The sequence below is a fragment of the Myotis yumanensis genome, unplaced genomic scaffold (assembly GCF_028538775.1).
Source record: "Myotis yumanensis isolate MYYU_CA2020_CCGP unplaced genomic scaffold, mMyoYum1.0.hap1 SCAF_8, whole genome shotgun sequence".
Taxonomy (NCBI): domain Eukaryota; kingdom Metazoa; phylum Chordata; class Mammalia; order Chiroptera; family Vespertilionidae; genus Myotis; species Myotis yumanensis.
In genome coordinates, this window is record NW_027223759.1 from 26573139 (window position 1) to 26592046 (window position 18908).

Here is an 18908-nt window from a genome sequence, read left to right on the forward strand (position 1 = left end):
TGGTGGCTGTCAGCTAACTCCTATCCTTAGAGAAGTTTCTCTCCTGATGGAGATCTGATGGCTGCCACAATTTACCTCAAGTTCAGCAGCTATACCTCTCTTACAGGTTGGGGAGTAGCTTTTTCATGGTTTCCAAGAGACTCTTCCTGAGGGGAACCATACAAGGGGACAGCTAGTGTGATAGACTATAGCTCTCATCACTCCAATTTATATGGGGGCTGTGGTTGATACTCACTCTCATTCTTTTCTAACACCTCTGCTGGGCTCACTTGGTGGTGAGACTCATTCCTCTTTCATGAGAGGTTGGAACCCCTAGTAAGTAAAACCTTCTCAGGCCAGGGTTGCTGCATATGATGTTTCAAAATCACAATTGGGCAAGAGACTATCAAGAGGGGTTCCACACATATTTATCTCTGCCCCATCATGCGGCAGCAGCCCTGCCTCCTCCTGCTGACTGGATCAATGATCTCTTCCACACGGAGACTCATCTTGTTGCCTGCTGGCCACTATACAAAGGAAGTTCAAACTGCCCAGGAGGCAGCGATAGCTGGTTGTTCAATGGGACCCTTGCTGTATCTTCTAGAAAGTGTGTGATTCATTTGGAGACAAGGACCTCTAACCCTGTAGAGCTGAGACGTATGGGGACAAGAAGTACAAAGTCCCCTGATGAGTCATTGGTTGTCAGTTAACTTCATTCCTCAACTGCTATACTGGTATTTGGTCTCCTACCTGTAAGAGGATCATGCAACCCCACATATTGTCATGTCACCTGCAGTGCTTTCCTGTTATAGGCGAATATATCCCCACCCCATTGACATCAAGCTTAGAGGTAAGATTCCTTTTAGCCAATGAAATGTGAGTGAAAAAAGATATTCGATGTTTGAGCAGAAGCTTTAGGAGACACTGTGTAGTTCAGTGAGTCCTTTTCTCTCTCTGCCCCAGAAGCATATCCCATATGGCACATCCTGGCTCAGTTTCTCTCCATGGATTGAGGTCTGCTTTCTTTTACAGCATAGGTGGAGAAGGAGGACGAGGCCACGAAGGAAGTTACGCCGGCAAACATTTCCGCATGGGATTCATGACGATGCCTGCTCCTCAGGACCGACTTCCCCATCCTTGCTCCAGCGGCTTCTCCGTGAGGTCACAGTCCCTACACTCGGTGGGGGGCACAGATGATGACCGCAGCTGTGGCTCCCGAAGACAACCACCCCCCAAGCCCAAGCGAGACCCGAGCACCAAGCTGAGCACCTCATCAGAGACAGTCAACAGCGCAGCCACCAGTAAGAGCGGGAAAGCCCCTGAGCGCTCGGAAGGTAACACACCCCTCACCCACTTCACCTAGAAAAAGATTTCAGGCAACAGGTCACTGACGAGCATCTGCCTTCCTCCCTGGTCCATCTCCCTCAGGTCCCAGAAAAGAAGAATCCGGGGGGGGGGGGGGGGGGGGGCTATTTATTGATATGATGTCAAAAGACAAACAGATAAGGATATTTGATTTATTGGAAAGGGAAGGCAATATGTGTTTTCTTACCCCCTTAAAGCTTTGCATTATTAGGAAATTATTTTGCCTAGAAATATACATGATATTTATAGTGTCTTGAGTTTATAAGTATTATTGATATGACTAAAGAAGTACTATGTGATTGTTAGGATAAACTTATAATGCAGAAAAATATAAAGAAGAAAAAAATGTAGTCGTTTCTAAAAATAATTATTTTTTACATTTTGGTGTACTTCCTTCCAGAGAATGTATATATATATATATTTCCATGTCTATATTTTTCCTCATGATGAAACACATAGATCAAATATATCTCAGCCTCCTATCTGTTTTATGAATATAAATTAGGTCAGGCTACCCCCAGATCTGTTCAGCTCTTTAGTCCTCACTTGAGTCAAAAATTCTTGGTTTTCCTGACTTTTTCCTGAGAGTCCCTTGGTGGGGGAGTGGTCTCTAGTGTGCTTAGATGGAAGCCCATTTAGATTTTTGTATATAAGTTGTGGAAAACACTTTAAGGTTCCCAGTACTGCCAGCGGCCAGCTTGAGAGCATGGCTATGCCAGGCCCTGTAGCCTTTCTCCCACCCTGTTCGTCCCTGACATTGTCCACAGCATCCCCCCGCACACCTGGTTTCACAGTGGTTTGCTGCAGAGTGGAAGCCAGGTGGTTCTTTCCTCAACTGGGCAGATTTCTTTGTCACCTAGGCTCCCCAGTCCCTCAAGGAATCTCCCTCTTTTTCTGGCCTAATCTTTCCACAGAAGCTCAAATCTAGTCCATGAGATGGGGTGCCCATTAGGCATGTGCTATGTTTTCCATTACTCTCATCTCCCCTTATTGGTGCCTAAGTGCCTGTTTAACCAAAAAACCAAAGCTTTAGTGCATACTGAAAAATACAAATAAATGCCTAGAGATAAAGCTAACCCCTCCGTTCTACTTGGAAAATCTCCACTTATGCTCAGTGTTTCCTATTACCCAAATATGCAAAACTATATCATGAGTAAGTGTATGTGTGCGAGAGTACAGATAACATGTATGTGTATGTCTATTTACAACATTGAAATCATTGTGAATAGAGTTGTGTGCTTGTATTTTCACTTACTCTTTTGTGACTATTTTTCATGGCATTCAGTTTGTTAAGAAACACCATTTTTAAGAAGAGAAGTATATATCATAGTATTTTATTTAATCATCACCTCCTTGATGAGTACTTATTTGGTTTCAGTTTGGTTTGCTATGATGAAAAGCACAGCAAAGATTGTGTATGTCTGTGTGTCTATGTAACTATTTTTTCTGCTGCCTTAGAGTATTTGATTTTTTTCCTCATGATTCAAGATCATTAGTATGTCTTTTAACTTTTAACACACTGGTGCTTTTTGAAACAATTTAAGTCTTTGGTTTACTTGTTAATACACTAAAGGGCTCTGGAGCATATTAAATATTGTTCTCAGGTTTCATCTGATACTGATACATGGTCCCTTTCATTTCTCTTTGTTTTCTATGGTCTGGTTTCCAGAGGTTACCTCTCTCCTGCTTTTCTTCCCAGAAAACTATATCATTAATTACACTAGGTTATTTGCAAAAGAAGTTTACTGATTTAGAAGAGAGGTCTCTGAATAAAGAGGGCCTGGACATAATCTAGAATTATCTACACAATAAAAGACAAACATGCAAATTGACCATACCTTCGCTATGCCTTAAGCCATGCCCACCAGCCAATCAGAGTGACTATATGCAAATTAACCCAACCAAGATGGCGGACAGCAGCCACGGAGCTGGAGCAAGCAGGAGGCTTGGTTGTCCCAATGATGGAGGAAGCCAAGCTTCCCGCCTGCTGTCGCCGGCTCTGAGCTCCACTCAAAGCAACAAAGTTTCAATTATAGAAGGTAAATTAACTCCAGATACCTGCTTTCAGCTGGCCGTGGCCATGGAGCTGGAGCAAGCAGGAGGCTTGGGTTGCCCCTGGCAATGGAGGAAGCCAAGCTTCCCTCCTTCCCACCCTGGCCGGCTCTGAGCTCCACTCAAGGCCACAAAGTTTCAATTATAGAAGGTAAATAAATCCCAGAATAAAAAAGAAAAAGAAAAAAAGGAGCGGCTGGGAGCTTCCGTCACCGGGGGGGCTTGGCCAGCCTGAAAATGGCCCTCAGCCCCTCACCCAGACTGGCCAGGCACCTCAGTGGGGACCCCCCACCCTAAAGGGGGTGTGGCCAGCCTGAAAACAGCCATCAGCTCCTCACCCAGGCTGGCCAAACCTCCGTGGGGTGAGGGTCCCCACTGTGGGGGGCTTGACCAGCCTTCAAATAGCCATCAGCCCCTCACCCAGGCTGGCCAGGCACCCCAGTGGGGACCTCCACCCTGAAGGGGGTGTGACCAGCCTGCAAACAGCCATCAGCTCCTCACCCATGCTGGCCAGGCACCCCAGTGGGGACCCCATCCTGAAGGGGGTGTGACCAGCTGCATACAGCCATCAGCCCCTCACCCAGGCTGGCCAGGCACCCCAGCGGGACTCCCACCCTGATCCAGAACACCCTTCAGTGCAAACCAGCCTGCCCCACCCATGCACCAGGCCTCTATCCTATATAATAAAAGGGTAATATGCAAATTGACCCTAATAGCAGAACGACTGGGAATGACTGGTCACTATGACACACACTGACCACCAGGGGCCAGGTGCTTAATGCAGGAGCTTCCTCCTGGTAGTCAGTGTGCTCCCACAGGGGGATCTCTGCTCAGCCACAAGCCAGGCTTATGGCTGCCAGTACAGTGGTGGTGGTTGGATCCTCTCCCGCCTCCTCAGCAGTGCTAAGGATGTCCGACTGCAGCTTAGGCCTGCTCCCCGCTGGCAAGTGGACATCCCCTGAGGGCTCCTGGGCTGCCAGAGGGATATCTGACTGCCAGCTTAGGCCCAATCCCCCGGGGAGCCAGCCTAAGCAAGCAGGTGGTCATCTCCTAAGGGGTCCCAGAATGCTAGAGGGCACAGGTCGGGCTGAGGGACACCCCCCCCCCCCCAGTGGACAAATTTTTGTGCACTGGGCCTCTAGTTAAAGAATAAAAGGGAATAAAAAATCAGCCAAAGGGGAGGGAAGAGTTGAAACAGACAAGGAAAATAGCCAGTAAGGAGCTGTTATCAAGCAGTATAAGTTCCAGAAACATTCCTGGAAGCAGTGTCAAATACACACTTCAGAATAGACCCCTCAGGGCAGGGTATTCGTAGTGAAAACAAGCTGAGAGTCATAATGATTTTCCCCTAGAAGAAACATTTGAGTCCTGATTCAATCGTCTTAAAAAATAGAACTGATTACCATTCATTTGGGATGCACTCCGGTAAATAATTCCTGAGATAGAGAAGCTTCTAAGTCTTTCAGATCCCTTCAGCATCTAAGGACCTAGGGTTCCAAATAACTAGTTATCAAACAGAACAGAGGCTCCATTACCCTCATTTCTTCAGAGGACACAATGACAGCAGCAGCAAAGACTTACCAGTAAGTTAGACTTAGAAAACTACTGGGTGGGCAGTGAGGTTTATTAAATGCTAGGCCCAACTTCAACAACTGTCTTCAAACAGAGCTCTAAACATGGGCTGAAGAGCCTTCAGCTGTACTGTGTCTTTAAGGATACTCAGTGGACCAGATGGACTGTTAGAATCTGGTGCAGAAAAGGTCTATTTCTACTGAAGAGTGATTCTCAATGCAAATTTCACCTTCTCTTCAGAACACTTAATAAGAAGGAAATTGCAAAACTGGATACGTTCAATCTCTTCTTTCAAGTCATGACTTTTGTAACAACAGAAATTAAGGCTCAGTTCAGAGATGGGGAAAATGTCTTGAGTCCAAATGGATGCATTCATATGTGTGTACTCAAAGCCAAAGTTATATAAATATGTAGATTGTTCTTTTATGAATTCTTAGTTCTTTATAATCATGAGTTAACTGGAGTTCATTACAGAGCATATGTTTTCTTTACAATTTTTCTGGCTATCAAAATTATAACAAAGATAAAAAGTGACTTTTACAAATCTTAGTCTGTCTTTTCTTTTTACCCTTAAATGTCAGCAAAGTCAAAATATTGATTCAGTGGCATTAGAATGATTTCCATGGTTACCGGCTTCTATTTAAGTAAGGGATTATGACTTCCCTGTGGATAAAAGTTAAAAAGAAATGGACTTGTAGCAAAACAGCTTTTCAGAATAAGAAATAAAATGGTGTAATGAACACAAGCAAAATAAAAATCACATATCAAAAAGGTATAATTTAGTTTTTAAAAAAATGTAATCTTGCCACATTAAAAATAAACATTTACAACTCTATTTTAGGAATCTTTACAATAATATCTTTTGAAATTATATATAATACAGTAGAGAAGATAAACTGGTCATGATTGCCCTTTTCCATTGCCTCCATGTGGTACCTGCTTAGTTTTAGGGGTTCTGGTTGTGCCTAGACTTGTGATCTGTAGAACTGTGAGCTGATGAGGAATATTGATGTTTAAGCTGCCATGTTGTGACAACTTGTTAAGGAGGAGTGGGGAAGTAATCCATCTTACCAAGTTGTTAGGCAGAATCCATGGGGTAAAATACATGAGCAAAATAATAAATAAAAAGTGAACAGAATGATGGACCCTCAAAAAAATGCTGACCATTAGGCCTTTCCAGTATCTGCTTAGCACTTTCTGAATTTGTTTGGATATTTTCCTGAAAGGGTCCTTCCTTTCTCATCAAGGTTTTTTGTTCTTTCAAAGGGCTCAGCATTCGCTTTTCGGGTGGCTATTTGAATGGTTCGTGTAGATGACTATGTGTCTGCTCTGGGTCCTTTTTCACATCCCAAGCGGCAATTGTATTTCCCCGGGAAGTGCTCAAGAAGTGCGCAAAGCCCCATTCAGCACTGTGCTAATAAAACACAAGGAGAGTGGAAAACAAGCTGGGCCAGTCTTCATTGTTTGGACATTTGGTAGTTTCTAGTGTGCATTCTTGTTTGTTTTATGGGAAAGGTGGGCGATGATCATCGAAGGCCCACATTCCTGGGTTTCTCTTTCCAGGTTGACAGAATCAGAAGCCGCCAGGCTTCCTAGAGTCAAAGCCATCTGTCAAACCAGGCGCTGCTCAGATGGAGATAGAGTTGCACATCTACACTGTATGATCTTTTTCTAAATGTACCCTGAGGCCCATGAATGAAACAGTTTGTAAGTCAAATCATGATGCAACACATCTCCCAGACCCTGCCATGATTGTTGATTCTAGTCCAAAAACTACCCTGCCTCATTACTGGCTTCTATTCAGTGACTGGGTTTGACCTCACTTGTCTTAGAGTTTAAATTCATAAGAGGATTTTTGTCCAAGTTGTTGGCTCAGATGGATCTTTCCATGAAAATCCAGTAAGCCCAAATTTCCTGAGCTTCTATTGTGATCAAGGCATTGATTTGGATGGTGTTCAATTGCTGTGCAACAAATTGACACAAATGTAGTCCCTTAAAATACCCAATTTTTATTATCTCACAGTTTCTGTGAGTGAAGAGTCTTCCTAGGGTTGCCCAAGGCTGTGGTCCAAGTGCTGGCTGAGGCTGGATCAGGGTCTTTCCCATGCTCACCTACTTGTTGGCAGAATTCATGTCCCTGAGGTTGTGGAATACATGACAGCTTGCTTCTTCAAGGACAAAAGGAGAGAGACTCTCTCCCTTGGCTTTGCTCCCTCCAGGGAAGGCCTGGATCTTCTTTTAAACAGCTTGTCCAGGATAACCTCCCTTTTGGTGAGCTCAGAGTCAACAGATTAGGAAACTTAATTATAACTGGAAAATCCCTTCACCTTTTTTCCATAGGCTGTAACTTAATCACAGGAGAAAAATACCATCATATTCACAGTTCTACTTGCACTCAAGGAGAGAGATTTATAAAAGTCCCAGAGGGCAGGACTCTAGTGGACCAGCCTCAAAATCTGCCTACTCAGATACAAAGGAGATGTATATATTGCTTTCCTGGAAACTATTCAACTATGTGTTTGAATATTTCAGAAGCCAATTGGTGGAAAGTAAATTAGCAATGCAAGGAGTATACTATAATTTAATGGAATAACATAAATATCACAAGCCAATCTAAATAATAGGTAAGCAAATAGGGCAATCTATAACTCCCCTCTCTAGTTCTCTCTTTGACTTTTCTTTTTCCCAACTAATTGAAGTCACTCCTGCTGCAAAATGCCTGGATTATTTTATTGAGTTGAAAGTGGGAATTTTGTTTGTTTGTTTCAGCTCACCTATGAGACATGAGAAAATACATTTCTTAGTCCAGCAGCCATATGCCAAAGAACTCCTAGAATGTAAAGATTCAAGTAAAATATTGACATCAAAATGGTGCAAATATTTAAAATTACAGGATAGATAAATAAATATCTGTCTATTTGATACTTGCTGTGAACATTCCCAGTTTGTGATTCTCTTGTGGACCTAGTGGGCTAGCTTGGACCAGCACAGTTTCTATTCCCTAAAACACCTGGTGGATGTAGCCTTGACATTACTATGGTGCTCCCCAGTGCTTTTGGCCTGTGGATTTACCCAGAATCCAATGATTGTAGGGATTGGCGATAATAATTTATACTAAGTACCCCTACCTTATGCCTGTTGAGTAGCATTTTGATGACAAATAAAGAGGAGACCACATGTTCCCAAGTTATGCAACTTCTGATTTACAATAGCACATCATCTTCCACTTATGGATAAATGGATATCAGAAAGCATGGGTCTGCAAATGAAGTGAAAATTACTACTGTAAGCCTCATTGCAACTTTCCCATGATCTCTGTTTTTGTCTGGCCCCAAGCTTGGATAGGGATTTATCTATGCAATTTATACTAAAGCACTAAGGAGTAATGTAGTAAATTATTACATTACTAAGATTTTGTAAGGAAAATGGAGGAAATGAGTTGACAGCCTGCTTTTCTTACACATCCTCTTCCTCATTTACTTCTCTACAAAGCCCCTGCCTTTCGTCTATTTCTTTTTAATTCAATCTGGCCCCTAAACATGCTATTTTACGAATGAGTCTTCCAGGAGACTAATTGATACAAAGAGTTAATGCACTTTCAAGCATCTTTAATGCAGAAAGAAGTTCAGGCATTTGGAGAGCTTAGAAGAAAAGCACAGTGATTTATGACCCTCAGAGAGCTAGTGCATCGGCCATCCATCCATCACCACAGTCCTGGCTTTGTTTACAATACAGTAACCGCTCTGAATGATTTAAAAGATGAGAGGGTTGTCTGCTTGCTCTTAGGTTTGTAAAACCTCATACTATATTTCTTCCATTGCTTTACATTTCCGAATCCTAGGAGGACACAAATTAATTATGGGTGGTGGCAAAGAATACTGTTGACCGGTTGTGATGTGTTATTGGGTAACTTATAGTTTATCTTCATGCTATAAATCATACAACGTTCAACTTATGCCATTTAATAAGGTTTAAAATCCAAGTTTCTCAATTAAGACAATAGAGAGCTGAGATTTCTTTCCTTAAATGACTTTTGGCAGTTAGCTTTAATCTTTCCTATTTTTCTATATTTCTGAGTTTCCCAAAGCCAACTCTGCCATAGTCCTACCAGCCAGGTATATTCTCCCGGATTAATTCTGCTTTACTATTCTACAGCCATCCAGCTTCTGAGCAGTATTTCACTCTACCTCCTATAAGACTGCATAAAGCCATTTTTTAAGGCAGAGTGACTGCATGTGTACATAAATCTTGCCTTTAATTGACCTCAATGAAGCATACACTTATTGCAGAATGAGGGCTTTCATTTTATGGCCCTGTGTCTGCACTGACAGCTTTTATAATACATATTGCTTTCTGTGATTTTCCCTCTTAAGTGGGAAGGCAGTGATTTAAGGCAAGCTCTTCTTAATATTTTTCCTTTTTTTGCTATTAATATTGCTGCCAGAAGAACACAAGTGGGACTCCTTCATTGCTTGTGAGAGTGGGATTCTAGAGGTGCTGCTCAAGTAAGAATTTTCAGAAGCCCTCATGGAGGGATGAGAGGTGGCAGAAGATTTTATTGGCATGGGGTTACATTCCTGTTTCCAATGTCCTCTTTACCCCAAGCTCGTCCTAAAAGAGGGGCAGCGGGGAGTTCAGCAAAGCCAGAAACAAGGCCAGTGTCCAGAGCCTCCGTTCCATGTTGTGGCAGGGTGAAGTTCAGTATCCAAACTATTTAAAGTCCATTAGTCCATATGTGGAGTCCAGCAGGGACCTGTGCCATGTGGGCACAGGAGAGTGCAGCCCCCCTGCCACAGGAGAGCCAGGAACCTGGAGTGCCAGAGGGAGAAGAGAGAGAGAGAGAGAGAGAGAGAGAGAGACAGAGACAGAGACAGAGACAGAGAGAGAACGAACTTCTATTGTTTGGAAGTTTAAATATTTAGGTTTCTCTTGCTTGCAGTGGCCATGTCCATCCTAGCCACTAATTTGTTCCCAGGTATGACTAGCAGGCAGACAGGTAGGCACCATCCCAGTTACTCAGACCTTTACTGGGCAGGCATCTAAACTGTCTTGTCCAGTCCCTTCTCCCATCAATAAGCAGGGACCAGGCTTGGAGAGTGTTCAATGCAGCTTTTTGGCAAAGCTGTAAATGGCATGCCTCTATCTAGTCTTCCCTTTCTTCCTTTCCTGTTAAATAAAACTAGGTTATTTAATGACATCAATAAGTATCCAATTAAGTTGATTTTATGGAGCAGAACATGGGAACGCATCACCCTTTGAAAATCTCTGCTTTCTGACAACTTCATCCAGTGAGAACAGCTGAAAACTAAGGAGAATATAAAAGAGCTTAGCAGAGCCAAAATCCTTCTTGTACTTCTTAAGGCCCAGTGAATTTTACAGAATATCAATTGCAGGGATTGTTTTTCTTTTAACTTGCTGGAAACCACCCTCTATGGTGCTAGTGCAAACTGTTCACAGTAGTTTCTCATCAGAGGTAGTTCACTGCAAGACCACCCTCGGTGGGAGGGTTGCTGAAGGCAGCGGATGGCTTTTGGGGGTTTTAGGAGCCAAGTGCTATTCTCTGCAGAGCTGGACATGAGGAAGCCGCCTGCTCTGTAGGAGCTTGGTTAGTGAGCCGCTGGAGCTGGGAAGTAAAACCCTTTTCCACCTCAGTGCCTCTCCAGTCTCCTCTACTGACAAAGCTCAGCATTGTGCTAGATGACCCAAGAGAAAATATTTAAAGGACCTAGATCCCTTGTCATTAGCAGGATAACAGGATGAATTTAGGGTCAATTGGTAACTTGCACAGACAGTAAGGAGGTGAGGATGTGACTTAGGAAGCTATCTTGACATAGAGTGTTCCAAGTGGAGAAAATAGTTGCTTCAAAGTTCCAAAGGCAGGAAGTGCATAGCAAGGAGGTCTGTGTCAGAGGGCATTGTGGGTAAAAAGAACAAGAGGAGGAAATGTGGTCAGGGAGGACAAAGAAGATGAGAGACCCTGCAGGACCGTTCTTGTAGTCCATTCTAGGGCTTTACATCCTAGGGAGCCATTGTGAGGAGTGGGGAAGAAAGAAGTGACATTATACATTGTGGTGACTGTGGTGAGGATAACTCAGAGAGGTCAGATATAGATTCAGGGAGACCATTCAGGGAGCTACTGCAGTATTTCAGACATGAGATGATTGCTTACACCAAGGTTGCTTAGATGAAGATAGAAGCAGAATTGGTGAGAAAAAGTCAGAAAAGTATTACCTTTTCAGTTGGAGCAGTTATTCATAATCCCACTTTTAGTCTTTTCTTATGAGATATAGCTATAGTGATATATATATATATATATATATATATATATATATATATATTTAGAATATACATGTCTCATCTGTGAAAACTTATCTGTGAGAAAAGGATCCTAGCACCCTTTATAGATTAAAACTCATTAAATGTGTGCTGTTGATTGCATTGACTTTTTTATTGCAATCTGGAGAATTATAAGCCAAGAATGAGATTTAGTGAAAGATCTATAGATCCTAAATTATAAACATAGCAGCCACTACTATTTCATCAAGTAAATAAATGGAAAAGGTTGTATTTAACTTCCATGTTTCCAAAACCCAACTGTAGTATAGAATGTACATGAAATAAAGCTCCCCTCTTCCAGAGTACCCCAAGCACTCAGCTTGCTCTATAGACCTGGACCAGTCCAGCCGTGCTTCTCCCTCTCAGCCCAAATGCATCCTTCCTTGCCCCTTGCCATTGCACATAGTCTTACTTGTGCTCTTGGAAAACTTCTCACATTCTTCACATTCCTGCTCCAAACCTCCTTCAGTGGAGATTTGGCCTACTCTTCCTAAGCCTGTGCTTTTCCAGAATTAAGCATTCTTTCTATACGCTCTCTTCCACAGTAGGTTGACATGCTTTGTCGTAAGTGTTTCCCTCCACGTCCTGCGTGGTTCAGGGTTCGGGTCTGGAAGTGGAGCCGCACACAAATGAAATAGAAAAGACACAAGACAATTTGGGAATATGGGGGACCAGGCGAGCAAGTCCAACTCAAGAGGAAGGACTTCCACTGTGCTCAGGCCTCACCAAGCTTTTTATACTTAGAGGTAAACAAGGTAGTGGTTACCATAGTTACACAGTTCTTGTGAGTTTCACTTGTTTACACTGTTCTTGCACTTCCTCAGCCCATTAGCTTCCCAGATAAGATCTAGGGAGTGTTATAAGGTCAAGCTTAATTATGCTAAGAGGACTGTGCCCTTTAAGCTAGGACTTGTTTGTGACTTTGCCAGCAGGTCAGTCCAAGGCTTAACCCTATATCAGTTTCCCACAATGCTTGACATTGCTATTTCTTGGGAGATTTTTGGTAAGACTATATTTTCCTTTAAGCTGTGTATTCTTAAAGGTCTTACTCTTTATATCCTTTCTAAATGTCCTGAAGCATGCTATGTTTAATAAATATATATTGAAGTTGGCCTTTATTTATATGGAAATAAAGCTGCAGAGAGGAATATTACGTTTACTCATTAGAGATATATTATCTAATAATAGTTGAGATCATTTGTACAAACTGGCTTTCACCATTTTATACCAAATTAAGTCTGTTACCAAGTGATTGTTTATTCTACTGGAATGTTTATTGAATTGGGGAGAAATTCTTCACAATATTTAATACTATCTGTGACATTTCCAACCCTTATAGGTACAAGAAGAGACACACTTTATTAATACTTCCTAAAACTTTTACAAATGAAGCATAATTATTTTCCTTTAACTCTTGCAATTCCAGAGACTATCACACTAGATTGTCTCTATTGCACTAGATAGGTGAAATTGTCTATAATTCTTAGTCTTTTCCTAAAATTTCCTCAGTGAAAGCTACATATAGTTTTTTAATACTTGAGTTGTCACCAAATGTGCTTAAAATAAAAATGTCTGTTTATTAGGTCATGTACCTTAATACTATATTACATAATACTCATGTTTCTCTGAAGAGTTGGAATTTTACTGGGGATGTCAAGTTCCCTGAAACTCTAAAATTATGCTAAAGAGGAGCAAAACAAGAATATTGAGCCCTTCCAGGTGTTTTTCAGTGGTTAGAACCTTGGCCTACAAACTGAAGTCTTGGGTTCGATTACCGGCCAAGGGTATGTACCTGGGTTGCAGGTTTTGTTGTAAATATTTGTTCCCCCCTGCGTCCCACTTGGTTCAGGATCTGGAAGAGGAGCCACATACAAATGAAAGAGAAGAGACAAGAGATAATTTGGAAATACTGGGGGGGCCAGGCGGGCAAGTCCAACTCAAGGGGAAGTACTTCCACTGGTGCTCAGGCCTCGCCAACCTTTTATTGGTTTGGGATACATCCATAGCCCTTAGGCAGGCAATTTCCAATAACAGGCAGACTAGCCCATCAGCAAGGATTTACATAATAATAAGTGGGGAAGTTACTTCAGCCACCATTGTCTGAACTAACAGTGGGTGCACAGCTCTGACCTTTGCCAGGGCTTCAAGGATCACCAGCCTGCCCGGTTCCTTGTCCACACCTCTCTGCTAGTGAAGACAATAGGCAGCTTCCCACAAGGTTTGATCCCCAGCCTCAGTTGGGGTGTGTGTGGGAGGCAACCAATGAACATGTCACTCTCATATTGATGTTTCTCTCTCTCTCCTCTCCCCCTCCTTTCTACTAATCAATGGGAAAAATATCCTTGGGTGAGGATTAAAAAAAATAAAAATAATGTTGAGAGAAAGAAATAAAGTGGGTTTTATAGCCATGTTCTGTGGAAACACTGAGGAGACAGTAACTTGAAGACATCTGACAAGGAAAAATCAAAGTCTGCAGTTCCACAAGATGTCATTAGGAAGTGCTTCTGAAAACATTTATTTAAAACCTGAGAACTCTTCTTCTAAGGGATAATTGTGAGTTAACTTGTTTGGTTATCTTCAATAAGGCAAATGAGATTTTGAATGGTTCCTGTAATTAAAGCAAAATGTCTCATAACTCTGCTATTTGAAATGAATGTTTTCCCCATTTCTTAGAATGGTACCTGAATCCTAACTGTTTGCATATGGGCATGTTTGATCTGGTCTTTACTATACCATTTTCCCAGTTGTATTGTAATTAACCATTCACACATCTATTTTCCAACACTGAGCAGTGAACACCTCTAAAACAAAAATATTACTCTAATGTATGTTTGGTGCTAGTAAATGCTCAATTAAATATTTAAAGAACAAATAAGAGAATCAAATATACCCCCTATTGTTGGGGTCCAACCCAGCAGGTCCAGGGGTTCCCAAAGGTGTGGATGGAGTCGATGAAGAAGGAATGACACGGAGGCAGCGTTCAGTTGATCAGCATAGGGGGGTTCTCTAGTCTGGATCTCTAGCCAAGTTCTGTGTTTATTGTCCTGTTACATCTGTATTTATACCAGTTGATTTTAATCCTATCAATTCTATTCCAAAGGTTAGGGCGTTTCTTATCTCCATTCCAAGGTTACTCTGTTGTTCTATTAAGCTACAAGGGAGTAACTGAAGGAAATTATAATAAAGATGGCATTAGCCAATAAAATAGGTAGAATCACCTTAGAAGAGAAAGCAGAGGAAAATCAGAGGGTCTAGAAACAACCCTTTAATTTCCCTCAATGAAGCATAAGCTTATTGCAGAAAGAGTAACTCAGATTAAGTCAAGTATAAGTGAAGAAGTAAAGATGGGAAACTGAGAAAAAGTAGCCAGTAAGTTAGAAGGAAAACATGAGATACTTTAAAAGCCAATAGAAAAATATATAGTGATGAATGGTGAAAAGTTATTGAGAGTTTAACTAGACTGAGGGCAGAAATGTGCCTATTTGATCTGTCAATATAGAAGTCATTGGTGATCAGCACAATAATTTGGTGGAGGCAGAAGCCAAATTGAAGGGGGATCGAAGAAAAGACAGACTATAAGGAAATGGAGATATGGCAAATGTAATTTTTGAGATGTTTAGCTAGGGGGTGAAAGTGGCTGGGGAGAGGTCAATGGGGGAAAGTGGAGACATATGTAATACTTTAATCAATAAAGAATTTTTTTTAAAACGTAGTAGAGAAATGGGGTGGTAATGGGAAAGAGATGAAGCCTAGGGTAAAGTATGTAGGTACATACTTCTGTGAATTATGGGAGGAACAAGAACTTATAGTGTCCTAATGAGAAAGATCCAGAAGAGAGGGAAAGACTGATGATGATGATGATGATGATGATGATGAGATAGATGACCAAAGGAGAAAAGTTCCTGACAAACTGACAGATATTTAAAGTTCATCTTGGCATTTGATAAGATTAGGGCTTTTTCCTTTGTGCTCAAAGAAAAGTAAATGAAGAAATTGGTATAAAATCTGGTTTATGTCTTAATTTGGTCATAAGAATATGAAGAAAGTTCTCTCTAGTGGTATTCCAGTTATCTGTGGCTATGCAACAAACCACCCTATGACTCTGTGGCTTAACAATGATTTATCATTTCTCAGTATTGTGGGGTTTGACTGGACTCAGCTCGGTAGTTTTTCTCATGCTGCTGTATTCAGCTGGGAGCTTGGCTGGAAGATGGTCTTTCAACCTCCAGGGTCTCTCTTCATGTGAGTTTTCATGACCCGGTAGTCTATCTCTGCAGCATGGAAGCTGGCTGCCAAGAGCATGCATTTCCAAAAGGACACACCTAATATTCAAGTATTTATCAATCATATGCTTATGTTGTCCTTCCTAATATCCCCATTGGCCAAGCAAATCAGTAAGGATTTACATGACTATCTGGTGGGGAAGTTGCTTCAGCTACCATTGTCTTGACTAAACAGTGGGTGCATGGATCTGACCTTTGCCAGGGCTCAAGGGCCACCAGCATTCTGGGGTCCTTGTCCACACCTCTCTGCTAGTGAAGACGATAGGCGGTTTCACACACGCACATACACACACACACACACACACACACACACACACATCCTGACAACACACCCCAGCAGTTCTTATCCTGCTCCTTTTTCCTATGAATAGTATTACCTTCTACCATAGCATAAAATTTGCTTATTTTTTGTGATTACTTATTGTCTGACTCCCACTAGTACATAAGCTCTCTGAAAACAGGGATCTTTTCACTGATCTTTCCTCATCAGCTGGAACACCTAAAGATTTGTTAAGTTTATTTACCAGAGTAAATTTAAGATGTTACCATATTGGAAAACTAGCTTTTGAAAAGTAAACATTCTCCTTTGAGGAACATTCTCTTAAGTGAACATAAACGTTTTCTGATTCTGAAATAACCCTATGTGTATACTTAATTATGTAGTACATACAATTTTATTATGTGCAAAAAATTGCATAGGTTAATACCATCTACTGCCAACTAAATTTTAGTGGCTTTAACAAAATAGGAAGTTTGTTCTTGCTCACAATAACTATCCAAATGTAGGTGTTTTTGGTCTGGAGTGACCTTTTCCCATGTGAGAATTCAGGCATGCAAAATTCTCCAGTGTGATGGGTCTCCCATTTGTGGGGCAACTCAATCATCACTGTCTCGCTGGCTGAATGGAAAAGAGATGGCTTCTTAACCACCTGGGTCTTGAAGAGACACACATCACTTCCATTGATCCGTTTCTTTGATCAGAACTGTCACATGGCTCCACCTGAGTGCAATACAATATGCAATCTCTGGTTAGATAGCTACTTCCCAGGGACAGCTCTACACTATGGGAGAGGCAGAATGCATTTTGATGGATTGTTTACTGTATCTGTTACATTTTATGACCAACTTCTCCTGTAGCATGCATTCCCACAGACAGGCTGTATGAATAAGGTTCACTGTCATAATATAATGCATAATAATAACTTGAAGGATATAATGGTGGAGCACCTTGTCATTGGCTGTGTTCAACTTCAATGAGTCAGTTCCAAGTCTGCTCCAGTGTCTCATCTCTGATCTGTGACGTATAATAGTCATCAGCAGCAGCATTTGGAGCAGGCTTTTCTCATGAGCATGATTGAAAGAGGCCAAGTCAAACCATACATATCTAAATTCTCTTCTTAAATAAAAAAGAGATGGGGTTGACACTAATTTCATCAGCTGACACAAGTCACATGGCTAAGCTCAACAATACCACCCCCTTCCCCACGACATGTGGGGGAGAGTGAATATCTGATGACAATTTTGAACATATTCAAACATAGAGTGGAAGTTCAATATGGTATTTCAAATGGTCTCATCTAAAATATAGGAGCCACTAAAGTGAGGGATGCTCAGAGTTCAAGGTAAGGAGAGGCTATTTTGAAATACCAATCTCCAGAGCCATCTTTTTATTTCCCTCTCTTTAATTTATTCCCACTTACTGGACAAAGCTGCTTGATCCCTTAATGTGCAACAATCCCAGTTTATCTTCTGTATGATACTGCCTTGGTGCTCCACTCTTTCAAGGCAATTTCCTGTGCTCTTCATTCACCAATGCCATTCTCCTCTCTGGATTTTGGTTATTGTTATGATCTGCATGAGGAACGTCACCTGGAATCTTTGCTTCCCTCCATCTCTCTAATTAATAGCCACCCATTGAGGATTTATGAATTTTCACCATTTCTTTGAAGGTTTCTTTACCTTCTGGGCAAAGGCTACCTTTTATTCTTCTCTGTTCCATCTATCCAGTCATGTATCCATCCATCTGTCCTTTCAACAATATCTAATGGTTGCCTAGTATATATCAAGAATTTTTTTATAAAATGGGGATGTTCCATGAATCAGATAAAGAAACTCTCCAATGTCATGGAGTTTATATTTCAGTGGAGAACATAGATACATAAGCCAAAATGTAAATATGATTTCAGATAGTGCTAGTACTGTGAATAAATGAAAACAGGGAAATATGCCTAGGTGAGGGGAATGAGCAGCATGAAGTAGGTGGACAGGAATGGCCTTCTCAATATCTGAGCAGAGAACAAAGTGATGAAAACAAAACAGCCCATGCAGCTATAGAGTCAAAGATGTATTTCTAATCAGAGTCCCTATAACAAAAGGACCTGTAAATCTTTTCCTCTCCCCTCCAATCCCCCACTGGAATCCACTTATCATATTTAAGTTGTTGGGTGAATACACAAAGGGCCAAGTAGAATCAGCTAAGCTGATTGCTAGGGTCTATAATTTGCTCTGCTATTTTAAGATTAGTTGGAATTATATTTTGTTTGAAGGGCCTTTATTTTTCTAACAAAGACCAAATTGAGCAAATATGGAGTAATAATATTGCCTGGTGCAATACAGTGCTAATTGAAAAGATCCAGAGAACAAGAGTCTTTGAAAAGATGACTTTCTTACCTTCATTTTACTTCTGTGCCTTTGCATTGCTTTGAGAATTGGTTTGATTTCCTGCTGTTAATCTCCAAGGGGTAATCCAAGGAGAGAGGACTAACCTCACCACACCAATAGTCAAAGTGTTTTGGATTATGAGTAAGAACTATTGATGTGGATAAAAAAATAAAATGTGGATTTGAGATTTCCACCTTTGTCTTTATATTAGCTTCCAATTGCTGCTGTAACAAAGTCCCAGAGACTTAGTAGCTAAAACAACACAAACGTACCACTTGATCATTTTGACTAACACCAGTCTCCCTGAGCTAAAATCAAGGTGCCGATCGCATCTGCAAAGTTCCCTTTGTCATGGAAGGTCGTGTAGTCACAAGTTCCAGGTTTCAGGACATCTTGAGCATCCTAGGAGCTGCCATGATTCTCCCTTCCATGGCTTTTCTTTAAATTGGTGACTGTGACTTCCAAGAATGGGGGAAGTCTCACCAGACAGAGCCACTCCTTAATGAGACCAACCTGATTCCTGGGAATGGGTAAGGAGAACAAAAGATTTTTCTTAGAACTGTGACAGCACTCAGCTTCTGACCAAGAACTCAGTCCATCTGAGACCTGGGCACTCCTGTGACATGTTCCAGAACTGCTCTAGCCTGTTCTGCTTCTACA

At 41.5% G+C, this 18908-nt stretch overlaps 1 protein-coding gene across 3 annotated transcripts in view; it reads left to right on the forward strand.

The window, feature by feature from the left end:
- The window catches only part of NYAP2 (neuronal tyrosine-phosphorylated phosphoinositide-3-kinase adaptor 2), a 209251-nt gene that overhangs the window by 91353 nt on the left and 98990 nt on the right, over positions 1 to 18908 (forward strand). For 2 of the 3 annotated variants that reach the window (XM_070422265.1, XM_070422264.1), the window contains one exon: positions 1012 to 1313. In XM_070422265.1, coding sequence (XP_070278366.1) covers positions 1012 to 1313 — 302 coding nt within the window. The remainder of the gene's footprint in view (positions 1 to 1011; positions 1314 to 18908) is intronic. The other variant, XM_070422266.1, reaches the window with a different exon arrangement.